At 45.5% G+C, this 13,787-nt stretch overlaps 1 protein-coding gene across 1 annotated transcript; it reads right to left on the reverse strand.

Moving 5' to 3' along the window:
- Window positions 1-435: 435 nt before the first annotated feature.
- LOC142572922 (legumain-like) lies at window positions 436-1,931 on the reverse strand. Its single transcript, XM_075682379.1, has one exon. The coding sequence runs from the start codon at window positions 1,872-1,874 to the stop codon at window positions 549-551; it is 1,326 nt and encodes a 441-aa protein (XP_075538494.1). The 5' UTR covers window positions 1,875-1,931; the 3' UTR covers window positions 436-548.
- Window positions 1,932-13,787: the final 11,856 nt, after the last annotated feature.

Consider the following 13,787-nt stretch of genomic DNA (forward strand, 5'->3'; position numbering starts at 1 on the left):
TACAATGTCATAAATGGCGTGAAACAGCTTTCTTTGAGTTGTAAATTTCATTTTGAAGCTATCATTGTAAGGAAGCAGTTTAAACCTTCCAGCGTTTGCACGAACGACCACCTATGCTTAGAGTCAGTCAATGAATGTATGTTTAAAAAAAAGTGTCAACTCGCGAGCGGTTAATGTAAGAGGTCGTGCGTTCATTGCCAGCCGCGCAGGCCGACATAAAAAACTATGGCTTATGATGCGCGCGCTGGTAATAGGAGCGCATGAAGCCTTAGATGTTTTTTCTTATCGTGAGAGTTCGAAGAGCTTTTGTGGAGGGAAAACGCTCCGATGGATGTACCCAGTGTCGAGGCGCCTTTATCTAGAAGTGCGCTTGCATATTTGCAAGCTGCTTACAACACGCACACACGGAAGAACACGCACACGGCACAATAAAGATTAATCACAAAATCGCATTTATTGCCATTTCTTTCGGTGCCTTTTTTGTGTACCTAATTCAGAAAAAAAATGCTGAACCACATTAATCTTCAATTTCTTGCGCGGACTAGTAACTACACAATACCTACAACAGTCGGGTGGGTGCATGCCAAGTCCATGGCTTCGAAGATCTCCGAAAGTTTATATGCCGACTCACACATGTTCACGAAAACGCGCAGCTGCTCGAGCGCGTATGGGTTCTTCGCGAGCTTGAAGCACCGGTCATTGAAGTACCGTACCGTATGCTCGTAACAATCAAATTTGGTTAGCCGCCGCTTCGCCACCAGGACCGATTCGGTGCTATCCTCGTTGCCTTGAGCGAGGAACGAGGCAATCTCGGCGACTTTCTCCTTCAAGAATGACCTGTTCCGAAGAGCTTGCTGTAGTTTGTGCTTCAATGACCGCTTAGTTTGAGCATCGGAGGCCTTCGCGAGCTTCTTTCTTAGAACAGCTATGGGGACGTCGCGGCTGGAGACGGCGTCATATGGTACCTTTGGTAGGACGATTGGCTTCGCGTCCTCTTCGCCCTGAAACTCGCCGACCGGAAGCTTTCCGATGTTCAGGTCACCGTACTCCATGACATGGCTAGTGTTCGTTTCTTCTCTCACTATCCGGAACTGATCGATGAGTGTCTCCTTGTGCAGGTCTTCCTTGTCCGAGTCTTCCATCCAATTGACGCTGTATAGGTCGCCCAAATACGCCTGCCTCTTGTCGTCCCAGTAGCAAGCGTATGAAGACTCGTCAGGATTAGCTGCGGTAGTGGCGTACACGTTCATGTTGTTCGGGAGCAGGCCGTCAAACATGGAACCGGATTCACAGGCCTCGATGTAGATCACCATCTTCGCGAACTTCTTCTGTTTGTGCATGCTTTTGATGACATTAACGAATGGCCGGGCGTGCAGTTCGTCGTTGGGGAATGCGATGAGGCCAGGAGCTCCGTGGTCGGCGAAGTTGACAAATACATGGTCGTTTGGCCCGCTGGCTATAACTTTGCCGCTGCCGCCTTTCACCTTCTTTCCTTGAAGTATGTCCAGGAAATTTTGCGGAGTGACGAGGTCTCCAGTGTAGTCCTTGGGGACTCCCGCGTAAACATCTTTTCCCTTGGGATGGTTGATGATAATACCAGGCGTTGGGTTTTCCGTGGCATTGGCGATGTCATCGTACATCATGACCACGATGCGTTCGTCAGGAATGCCGTGGTTTCGCAGAACGTGATACGCGTGGCAAATGTCGGCTTGGTGCCGGTAGTTGTAATATTCATTAGAACCAGCCACGAGTAGAGCCCAGAGCTTTGGTTCACTATTCCCGTCATGCTTCGTGGATGCAGGCTTTTTGGGTGCAGCAGCAACCGTCGATGCCACTGCGACTAACGCCAGGAATAGGTACCGCGACAGAGCCATGACTGCTGTGTGCGATCGCGTACCGACTCGCAGCAGGTTTTTAAATTGACGACACGGCTCGTGAGATGGCTTATCCATTTAACTGGTGTAGGTACGCCCATACGATAAGGCACGTGACCGTGACGACTTGCCCGTTTTCATAGAAATTGGCATAGCTCAAGTGTTGCGATATCAGCACGTCAATAGGCAGCAGAAACGGCCATAACAATAGCCTATACTTCTGGGCTTTTTATCTTTCGGGGCTATAGCGAGCCATTATCAGTAGCTGTACGGAATACCTATTGCTGAGATTGGTGTAAGCGTCGGAGGAACATAAATGCGTCGCTTTCTTCAGATTTTTTTACTTTTTAACGGAGGTAAAATAGAAAAGGTTTCGGTCTGCAAATGCTGTATGACAGCACCGGCCCAATGCGAGTCGGTGCGGTGGTTTCAGTCTCGGAATTCTTTTCCTCAATATATCGCGAAATGGAAACTCGTATACAGCTGCGCTAAAATTTGGCATTACTCACTGCATAGGTGTATCTACCGGGGGAGGGCGAGGTCAGGCGAGACAGTTGCCACCCTACTCTGGGAAGTGGGGAGGGGGAAAGTCGGTGATTTGACCACCTCCCATTTTGAAAGCCGGTAATACGGCACCTGGAGTCCCAACCAAGATTAGTCGAGTGCACAGGAATCCGCTTAAAGCCCTGATAATCGGAGTACGGCCTCTCAACCAGCTGGTCATATACCAATATAGTCTCGGCCATATTGGTTCATCTGCGTACTAATCATCAATATTTATATAGCGCACATGGTCCACTCAGTTCCCACTAGTAAATTTCCCCACCTCTGCAAGTTTTCAGTAGTCTATGAAGCCTTGATCTAGGCATAGATTCTGGCTACTTGGTCTGTCAATAGCGCAATTGAATCTCAAAAGTGCAATTGAGGTTCCCGCTACTTTCAAGACTGCTTTCTTTTATTTGGTCGTGAAAGGTGACCTCGCGGTGAAACTGAGGCAGCACGAAGCGCTTTCTTCTCGCTGGCGGCGCTCTTCATAACGCCAGAGCGTTTGTGACACCGAGTCCTCGTCGTCATCGAATGAGATGTGTTTATATTTGCCTGTACGTGCGTGACAGCATGCTTGTCATAGGCGTATCCACTGGTTAGGGGGGAGGCATGTCCCTACCCCCACAGTCAGATGAAACAGGGAGAAGTAGGCCATGTACGCCCGCCCCCTATACCTGTACAAACATTTCTGAAAGCAGGCACTGTCGGATGTACAAATGCAAGAAAGCCACAGCTGATGCCAAGTTTTCTCTCAGAATGGCGCCCACATATGTGTGTTTTTTAATTACGTATCCGCTGCTTGGACAGCTAGGATTGTATTTCGGGCGTCGCTGCCACGTGCTGTAGCAGATGAAGTCCTGTCGGCCGCAGTAAGCAGCAAGGCTCACCGTAATTTGCGGTGCGAGACGCGTGCGGCATGTGCCCTGCAAGCCTGCATTGCTACGAAAGCTGTCGCTGGGCAGCGCAAAACAAGTTTGACCTACCACGCCTTGCATCATCCTGAGTTTGTTCGGGTCGTCTAACTTAACAATCTTTGAAAACACAAACTAAGATTTGATTTTTATAATTTACGCTTTACTAATCAGTGTTGCCATTTAAGCAAGATTGCCTCTAGGTGAAGGACTTTTTTGTGTCTCTAAGGCAAAGTTTCCATTTAGCAATCAGCGACACTTTTTAGTGACTTGAATGAACAATTGGCGATACTTTAACTTTTTGAGTGTTAGAAATGTTGCTTGCAAAATGGCCTTCCAGAACCCAGTTGAAAAATATGGCGAACGCTTAAGCTTCGCCTTTAAGAGTGGAACGCGACAGCATTAAAAGAACCTGACTGCTTTTCATGCTTCGCGGCAACTGCAAATTGGGTAACCGTAACGTTTACCGTGAAACGCTGGCGGCGAACGCTATGCACGATGCAAGCTTTCTGGTAGAAACGAGGCCAGTTGCCTGCGTCGATCTCCCGCTATTGTTTCGCATTTTTAATATTTCAATCTGAGAGGAGCTAACATAAAAGGTATGGGCTGTCGGTGTTCTTTTTGCATTACATTTGTTTGTGGGCTGCCGTTCTCAAAATTCCGAGCAATAGCTTTGTATATAAAGAACGAGAGCCCGAGTTTCTCGGACGCGCGGCCCTTAATCGCGTTAATATTCGAAAGCTGCATGTAAGTGTGAAAAAAATTGGCAGTGGCTTAGCTCGGCTATACCAGGATATACGTAGCGAAAGCTAAGGCATTGCATGGTTACCCTTGGTTAATCTTGATTGCAAGTCCCGGGTAGTTTAGTTGGCTAGCTATGTTTCGGTACACAGTTGTTCGGCGCGCTGTTCGTCTGTTTCCTAGGCGATTAGTTTCCTCTTCAACTCGTTCCGATGTTCATTCCAGACCTCCTACTGTTTATCAGAACTGTCGCCGTCCATACTGCCGCCTCAACTGTGGTAGTGGCGCACGCGAGTTCTCCTTTTCAATCCTCCGACATGTTATCAGGCATGCGACGCAGCTGGCGAAGCGAGAGAAGGCGAGTTCAACGACGAGGAACGCGGTGTGACGTCATACCAAACGGCGGAAGGGGAAGGGCGCGGCGCTGCGCAGCGGCGGAACACCTGTGGCTCGGTGCTACTACTGGTGCATGCGCAGTAGTGACTAGGGAGCGAAAGAGAGAGAAATATCCGTGGCGAGGGCGCGCGTTGTGAGTTCATGTGCCTCCTCAGTACACCGCCACGGCGAAATAGCAAGTTCGAGGCCAGTAATGCTTTCGCTTTAAAATCTGCATGACGCAGAGGCTCCATGGCCATGATGAACCAACGGTTGCCTTCACATTGGTAGCCTTCGCACTGTGATTGTCCTTCAGAGCACAGTGGTCAATATGACCATCATAGTGCTCACAAAAGTGAAGTTTCATTAGTATTTAAAAAAACTATTAGAATGTGTTTAAACGCAACGGGTTCAGTTGTATCACTAAATCCATTCCATCGGTTGACGTGCGCGAGCGTGTCAGAGAGCTAATTTACCAAAACCAAATAGAGTAAAGATTTGTTCAAATTTAGAACACAGCAGATGAATACGACATGTCGACTGCGCAAATATCGGCACGGCTGAACTCATTCACGCGCGTCTGATTAAATCGCTTCAAGACTGTCACAGCTTTCGGACTCCTTCACGGCAGCTTTCAAGGGCGAAAATGTTCTATTCAACCTGCACAAAGCTCTGGTAATTGTCATGGCTCTGTTAACAACACCCGGCCAAGCGCGTTCCGCAGAACCTAATTCTGCTACAAACAAACGTCGAGAGGCACAAAAAATTTAGGCATAATGTGTAGTGTAAGTGCATTATCATGGAATGAGAACTACGTTACTTGTCTTCTTTTGGATCGTGCTGTATGTGCAAGCTTCTAAATTGATGGTAATGGAAAATTTAAGTTGTCATAATGCATTATGTAAATATCAGAGGTAGGCGATCAAATATCTAATTTCTCGAATATGAATAGTAAGTATCGAATATAAAATAAAATATGTAATATGCAAACGCAGACGCACAGATTTAGAGCAGGAATATTTATTTCGGTATAATTAGCAACGCACTTGTACGGAATGGAGACTCAACTATGACAGAAAATAAGGATCGTTTTGAACACATTATCACTAAAACTGCCATGAAAAGAACTGCACGAATAGCCGCTGGACACCTTTATAGCCTTGCGACACAGAAGCTGTGAAAGAATGACCAGGCTGCTCTATGACCAACTCTCCAAAAACACAAACTAAGTGTTTGTTGAAAAAATATCAGAAGCTATGACAAGGAAATGGAAAGGTTAATGAGAAATTGGTGTACCCTAGACACAATAAAGCGCCTGTTACAAGGAAAAGAACGCTGTTTGTAACGTAAAAGATAAAACTGCTGCATGATTACACTGCAAGAAAGACTAATTGACCGGTAAGAAGCAAAAAAGCTATTCATCATGTATTGGACGAAAAGTAGGGGAACCGATTGGCCTGGTTTTCTAAGGGAACCGTTTTCGTAAGACCGCTCGCAAATATTTGTTAGCCAGAGCCATATGAAAGCAACAGATAATAATGAGAAGTAAAGCATACAGATAGGATAGGAATAAACTTTATTTGTCCAACGGTTATTGAAGTCCATCGCCCGAGAGCATAGCGGAAATTATTTGTACTTTTCAATTGAAGTGTTAAAATGAGAAACTCAAGTGTTAAAATGAGAAACTCAAACTCAAATGAGAAACTCAGTACCCGCGTCTATGCATTCCAGGATACTTATGGATGTGTAAAAGATCGAACCCAAGGAGTGTTAACCAGCACTAACTTCCACCGCAAGACAGAAAACAAAGCTTACATTACCGATCTTGTTTCTTCACTTCGTCAAATTATCTGTCGCTGTTTTACTTCTGGTAATTATAATTTGCGATACTTAGCTCAGCAGGTGCAAAACAGTAAACCCGACTTTAACAGTCGGTTGTTGTGAAATATTTGTTTAGCTTTGACATTGGAAAGTTCGAATAGTTAATTTTTGAATAAGAATAATATGCTACACACCAACTATTAGTATTTGAAGCTCGGAATATTCCCCCATCCCATAGTGTAAATACATAAGCAAATACATTATGAAAGCTAAAGCTCTCTGTATACTGCGGGTAAATTCGCTATTTTGCTTCAACAGCACGTACACTAGACCAACATGACACGTCTAGGTAAATAGTTTAGCTTACTCAGCTTATATTAGAGTTTCAAAACACCCGTGCTCTTAAAATCCAATTCACACTTATAGCAACAGTTTTAGTAGCTTGTCTCGCTTCAGAAAATATTGGCAACACAAGACCCTAATGGTTCAAATATGCAATTGAAAGCCAGATCTGTAGATCTGGGTGGATCTGGGTGGGTGGAACAGGGTGCAGTTAATATACCTAAACAAAAGTCCTCCATTAATGGCGCTAACATGCTGACGACGCTTGAAAGTAGCCTGAATTGTGTCTAATATGATCATCGTAGGAACGGCGTGAGCTCCCGTCAAATCCCCCTTGACAATGTCTTGCTTATTTTGTTTACATTACGTATCATTAGCATTCTTTTCTTTTATTGCGATATCAGTTATATGGACACTGCAGGCGCATCTTCGCTGTCGACGTCGACTTGATGTTCCGTATAAAGTACAAGGGCGATAACACCGTCGCAGCGCGCCGTATGGTGTAGGTGCGATTGAAAGTTTGCCAGGGTGAGCCAATGATCGCGGCTCAATTTCGCGCGCGCAAAGGAGGAAAGCGCGTAGGAAGCGCACCGTTTTTCGTCGCGCCGATTCACCGGGGGAGGGCGGGCACGGGGGAGGGGGGGTGTGTTGGACTACCGCGGCTGCCGCATGCGGTGCGGCGCGCGGGCGCCTATATCTTGAAAGTGATCTACCATGTAGAAAAAGTGCGCCAAGTGCCGGTAGCTTCGTATGCGCTGTGCTTTCGACGCTTAGCTCGCGTTGAAGCGAGACGCAGCACAAAGGTGAATTCGCTCGCTGCGGCTGCCGCGCTTCCTCGCTCCAGCGTTTTGACAGCGAATTTCCTATGTCACCGAGAGTGATGCGATCATGTTTACCTGTGTGCGCGTTACACCGTGCTTGTTAATTTAGTTAGTATGCGAATGTTTGCAACTGTATGCAGCCGGTATATTTTCAATCTTTACTTCGTATAGCTGTCAACTAATTTGCTATAGCAATCGATGCTTCGCCTTTCGGCTAAATCTGCGATTTTTTTCATAAGCTGCCGTCCAGAGGAGTTGCTTTGGGGCTAGTGGTCATTATTATATCAATATCTCGCAAACAAGACGAGGAAAGCTCATGTCTGAGCTGAAAGCAGAACAATTAATGGTAAATTTGCTCGAACGAGGAAGACGGCGCATTTCTTTCTCATACACGCTGGCAGCGAGGGATTCGTGAAGGCTGCGACGTTCGCTTGACAGCAACGAGATGTCACGTGAAAGCCCATGCTTTCCATCAGATATTCCGTGCCATTCATGTGTCGTAATAGAAATACATGCGGCGCCCGAAGGTAAACTGACAGCTGCTGTCAATTTCGTTTGTGGAAAGTGGAGCTTTACCTTAACCGTGCTTGGGCGGGGCTGCGCAATTGTTTGTCCACATCGACACCACCGCTGAGCGACTGACACAAAGTTCGTTTTCGAGTTCCCTGCAGACTCGGTTTGTGAAATATGCATACGGCAAAAAAACTGTTACGCGCTCCTGCCGAAAGCTAGCTTCATGCAAAGCGGTGGTGCGAATTACACGACAGAACTCCAACACGCGTCCCACCCACTCTGGGCTGCACAACTGCCGGATATGGTACCGAGCCGCGCTGATCTGTACCACTCACCACAAGTGTAGATGTAGGATTGCATTGGCGCGAAGGGCGGCCGATTGCTGCAGCGCGTTTAATTAGCCCTGCAACCCAATCTTTTTACACGTAAAACACCATCTACACGAAATATAGTACGGCGCAAGCAACACAAACTGCAATTGGAAACGAGCTTTCAAACTCTTCGTTGACATGTTGATATTAACAATAACCAAAATTAATGATGTATGAAGTTGAAAGCCGCAAAGGGAAGCACGGGCTGCGACAGGCACCCTATAGTGGTTGACTATTCTTTATTCAGTAGTTGAAGATATTGGTGTTGAGTACGCACATCCGGTCTCGTGCACTTACGTTTTGATCGCCGTAATTTTTTACCTTCGCCGACATACTTACCCCCGTTATCTTCTGCTTTTCTGCTAGATCAGCGCAGCACTTATACCTGCTGTCGCCACCATTATCACGCTGCCTTTTTATCATCGGCGATGCTTTCGGAAACATTTCCATCTTTCGCAAGCAACACTTGCATCTCGCGGAAGCAATGCATGATGTCTGGGCTTATATCGCTTTCGTTCTATCCCGCTGAGAGCCAGTTTTATGGATTAAGGTTTTGTGAATTTTTTTCCGGACAAGCTGGGTAGTTCAAGGGCACAGATGCGACACAGTATTGTTGGTTTCGCACAAATGTATCGGGCTAGCGCTGCGGAATGTACGCAAGTAGTGCAGCCACGGATGGCCCACGCCACGCGTTTTATTGTTTTTGATCCACCTGCGGCACTTTTTCGTATTTCGTGGGCTTTCGTTCATGCAAGGAAAGAACTTTCACGTAACACGCATTGAGCAACAAACAGCTGGATCGACATTTTTTGAGGACGGACTACCATTTCCTCATTTACACTTTCGCTCTAAATATTATATTTGAAAGTTTAATGATTATGAATAACCTATTACGCAATTAGGCGCTATCCAAGACAGTAGTTTGAGATGTTTGAAGCGACCGCAAACGGCATCACCTTTGTTCTGTCTACCTACGCAGCACTTCCATATCTTTACATTCAGGCATGCGTTGCGTGGAATATATATATTATCGCGTCAATCGAAATACCATTACAATGTGCATTTTTCTACACTACAGTGTTTCTATCTGCGTTTGTACGTTAGGCAACTGGGCGTCACTTTGCTTGTCTGAAAGTGCCCTTTGTTTCATCACAGATTTCTTCGTCTATTGGAGGAACGCCCACCATTCATTTGAGGACAAACTGCGCTCCTACTACTTGACTGTGGCCCATTGTTTCGCCATGGGGGCCTCGTCTCCACGCGGAGTCTCCTAATATGCACGAATAGTATGCATCTGCGCAGACAGTAAAATTGGTTGCGCGTCGAGAAAGTTGGCGTTGTTTGTGTTGGAATAAAGTAGAGTGGCATTTAGGAGAAAGGTTTATTGTGAAGCCGTCGAGTGAAGACATTTGCCATAATAAATGTCCATGCAGTAAAGAACCACTTCTGGCTTCGCTTTATGGACGCGGTCGGCTGCATCGTGACTGGCGACGAAGAAGCAGCATGGCGTTCTTTATCTCATCGGAAGCGCTCAACCAGCAACATGCATTTTTACCGTTATCGCATGGGAGTCGACTTTCTTCACTGAACGCACGCTTGTGAGAAGCACGATGCAACTGCGCAAACGGTCCGTCACGTGGTTTACTTCCGCTTCCGTGCCGGACTCTCGACGCAGGATGCCATGAAAGTAATCAAGCATAAGAAAGTGGATGTCCGTTCATGAGACGTCAATGCTCTGCTCGGTCTGGGCCTTGAGAAGGCCTTCGACAACATGCACCACACCTTCATTCTCAAGACCACTTCGGATCTGGGTTTCGGTACCAGATTCCACAGCTACGTCAGCTCTCTTCTAACGGAGATGAAGGCCAAGCTTTGGATTGGAGACTTCCGCTCCGAAGATGTGCCGCTCAGAGGGCGGGGAGTTCCTCAGGGCGCCGTCATCGCCCCCCCCCCCCCTGTTTAACAACTGTATGATTGGTCTTTTCCAGAGGTTGGCACGCGTCCAGGACGTCAAGCATACCATCTACGCTGACGACATCACCATCTGGTGCTGCTGCGGCTGCGAGGGCAGACTTGAAGAAGCCACGCAGGAGGCTATCGACGTGATCAAGCAGTATTTCGGCCCCACCAGACATCGATGCTTCACCGCCATGTGGGAGCTTCTGGTTTACAGAAAAGAGAAGGGAGGCCGACCCAAAGATAGGAAGCCAGTCTCCAAAAGCAGTATCAGCCGTCGCACTTGTGACGTGGGGGGTGATACACAGGTTCAACGTTATTCGGGTCCTGGCCATATTTGTCGAATTCAACGGCGGGAACAGAACGGCTCTCCGCAAGATCATCGCAAAGATAAACAACGCTTTCCGCGTCGTTCGCAGAATCGCAAACCGGCACCGAGGCATGACGGCAAGAAATCTCCCCAGGCTGATCAGTGTCTTCGTACTATGCCACTATGCCACTATGCCACACGATTTCGACGCACAACTGGCTCAGAGTGAGACGAGAAAAGCTCAGCGCTCTCATCCGCAAAGTAGTCAATACCGCTACTCGTGACCCATACCTACGATCTCCTCAAGCTGAAGGTACATAACACCGCCGAGAAGATTGCCGAAGCACAACAACGCGCGCAACTCACTCGGTTGACCACCACAGCGGCAGGTAAACGCATCCTCGAAGAGCTGGGTTACCACCTTGAGTGATTCCCGATGGTCAGCACCCCGATCACTAGGTGCATTCGATAGAAGTTCTAGGTGGCCCCTGTGCCCCGAAACGTCCACTCCTCCACAACGAGGGCAGCCGCAAGACCAGAGCAGTAGCGATCCTCAAACAGATCAAGCAACAAGACATTAGACGAAGCTTCGTCGACGCCGCGGAGTACAGCGACGGGAAGACCTTTGTCGCCGTTGTGGTCGACTCCAGCGGCAAGATTTCCAATAGCGCCTCGATTCGCACTTCAGACCCCGGAGTCGCCGAGCAAGCCGCCATCCCCCGCGCCCTGCTAGACGGTCGTAGGTCCGATACCTATAGCGATACCAAAATGGCGCATAAGGTGACACCCATAGCGACAAGCATTACTGTTAGGCCTATAACATCGAGTTTTGTTTATATATTGGGGCAAGAGACTAATCCTAATGAACTCTATGATGAATTTCTTGACAAAATTATTGGAGCATATGATCGTGCGTTTCCTACCAAAATAGTTAAGAAGTGTAAGAAAGCAAGAAAACCTTGGATAACCCGAGAGCTATTGCGTCGAATAAAAGAAAAAAATGAACTCTTCCGATAATTTATAAGACACAGAGACTTGGCAATGGTTATAGAATTTAAAAAGATCAGAAATAAGCTGAGCTCGGATATTAAGAAGTCCCGAATTTCTTACTATACCAATAAGTTTGCCGAGATATATTATGACCCTGGAAAAACCTGGCGCACTATCAACTACTTATTACAGAAAACGCGAACTGACGTCCCTAAAGAAATGAAAATGGATGTGCAGAGATTAACTGGTAAGGCTCTCGCTAATGTGTTTCACCAACACTTTTTACCACCACGTCTTGACTTTTGGAGCATCGGAAGGGACCACTTGTGAGGATTTTGAAACATATAGAACACAATTTGCCGCCAGCTTTATTTTCTTACCCGGTTACCCAAGTTGAAATTGTTGGTATAATTACCAGCCCTAAAAGTAATGTTTCATGTGGTTTCGATGGCAATAAAGCAGCTCCAATTAAACAGGCCTCAGATTTGCTATCCGACGTAGTTGGGCACTTAATGAATACTATTTTGTTGACAGGAATATTTTCGGATAAAATGAAAGTTGCTAGGGCTTCAGTCCAGCATAAAGGTGGCCCTCTTGACGTATTTCTAACTACAGACCAATATCACTACTTCCTACTTTTTCCAATATAGCAGGAAAGTTATAAATTCTAGAATTACTCACCATTTTTGTAAGCACAACCTAATATCCGAATATTAGTACGGATTTCAGCAAGGCAAATCGACTGACTCAGCATTCTTAAACATCAGAGAAAAAACTGTAACTAATATGGAAAATCAACTGTACACAATAGGTATTTTCTTAGAGCTTAACAAAGCCTTCGATTCTATTAACCATCCCATACTGTTTGCAAAGTTACTGTACTATTAATAAGAGGTTTTCCACTTATTTTACTGCTTAGTTACCTGACTCACCGTACTCAGTTCGTTGTAATTAATAATGTGCAGTCGGATACTGAATTCACAAGTTATGGAGTTCCTCGAGGATCTATATTAGGACGAACGATATTCTTGCTGTATATAAACAATATTGTCAACATCCCCCGGACCACAGACATTGTCCTATACGCAGATATTACGAATGATTTTTTTCACATCAAATAACCTTTCCTCTCTCCCTCGTACTGTTAATTCATGGTTACAAAATTTGTCCTGCTAGTTAGATGCAAATAAACTCTTATGAAATATTGGGAAAACAAAATACATGGCCTTCTCATACCTTCATAAATCAGTTCACCTGGATAGCTCTGTAACATTTAAATCATGTCCATTAGAACAGACTTCAGAATGCGAATTTTTAGGAGTACTATTTCATGAAAATCTTCGATGGACAAGTCACGTGATTTTTATAAAAGGTATCATTGCTAAATCAATTGGAATGCTAAATATATTTCGGACGTTGTTGCCAAGAAGATTAAAATGGCAACTTTATTTTAGTACTGTACATTCCCGTATACAATATTGTCTACTAGTTTGGGGGGTTACATCAAAGTATAATTTGGAACGACTATACATAATGCGGAAGAAAATTATACGATTCATTCAAAACATATCTAGCCGTGATAATACTTCCCCATACTTTGACGAGAACCGGATACTTCATATAGAAATGTTATATAAACAGCGTTTGTTGGAATTGATATTTCTCGAATTAAAACAAACCGTGAGCTGTTTTTTCATACATATACAAATACGGAAACACCATATTATTTCAGAAATAAAAACTTTGGAAAGATTAAAACGAGAACTAGATACGGTATGCAATTATCAAAATGGCAAATTCCGAACCTTCTGAATTGTTATCCATCGTGTTTAGATACAATGGAGAGTTCTCCCTCTTTGCTTGCGTTCAGAAAACTAACTAAAATATAATTCCTCCAACAGTTGTAATTTTAGTGTACATTTGTTTTGTTCTCTTCAATGCAATTGTAGTCCATTGGCCTTAATAGTTATGTGTCATGTTGATGATGAATGTGTTAACGACTAGTCATTCTTCCTTATACTGCTTTATCGCGTTTGATACTCTGTACGTGCATTTTGGTTTGTGTTTGATATCTTGCAGTGTGTTTTAAAGCATGTTGCGCCCATGTTTGCTGCGCGTGCTGTTTGCGGTCAAAGGCCTAGTCAGGTGGCTCCTAGTGCCCCCTTTTTCCTTGGCACCAAGACGAACCGCTCTTGAGCGTTGTTTCGCCAATAAAC

The sequence above is a fragment of the Dermacentor variabilis genome, chromosome 2 (assembly GCF_050947875.1).
Source record: "Dermacentor variabilis isolate Ectoservices chromosome 2, ASM5094787v1, whole genome shotgun sequence".
Classification (NCBI taxonomy): domain Eukaryota; kingdom Metazoa; phylum Arthropoda; class Arachnida; order Ixodida; family Ixodidae; genus Dermacentor; species Dermacentor variabilis.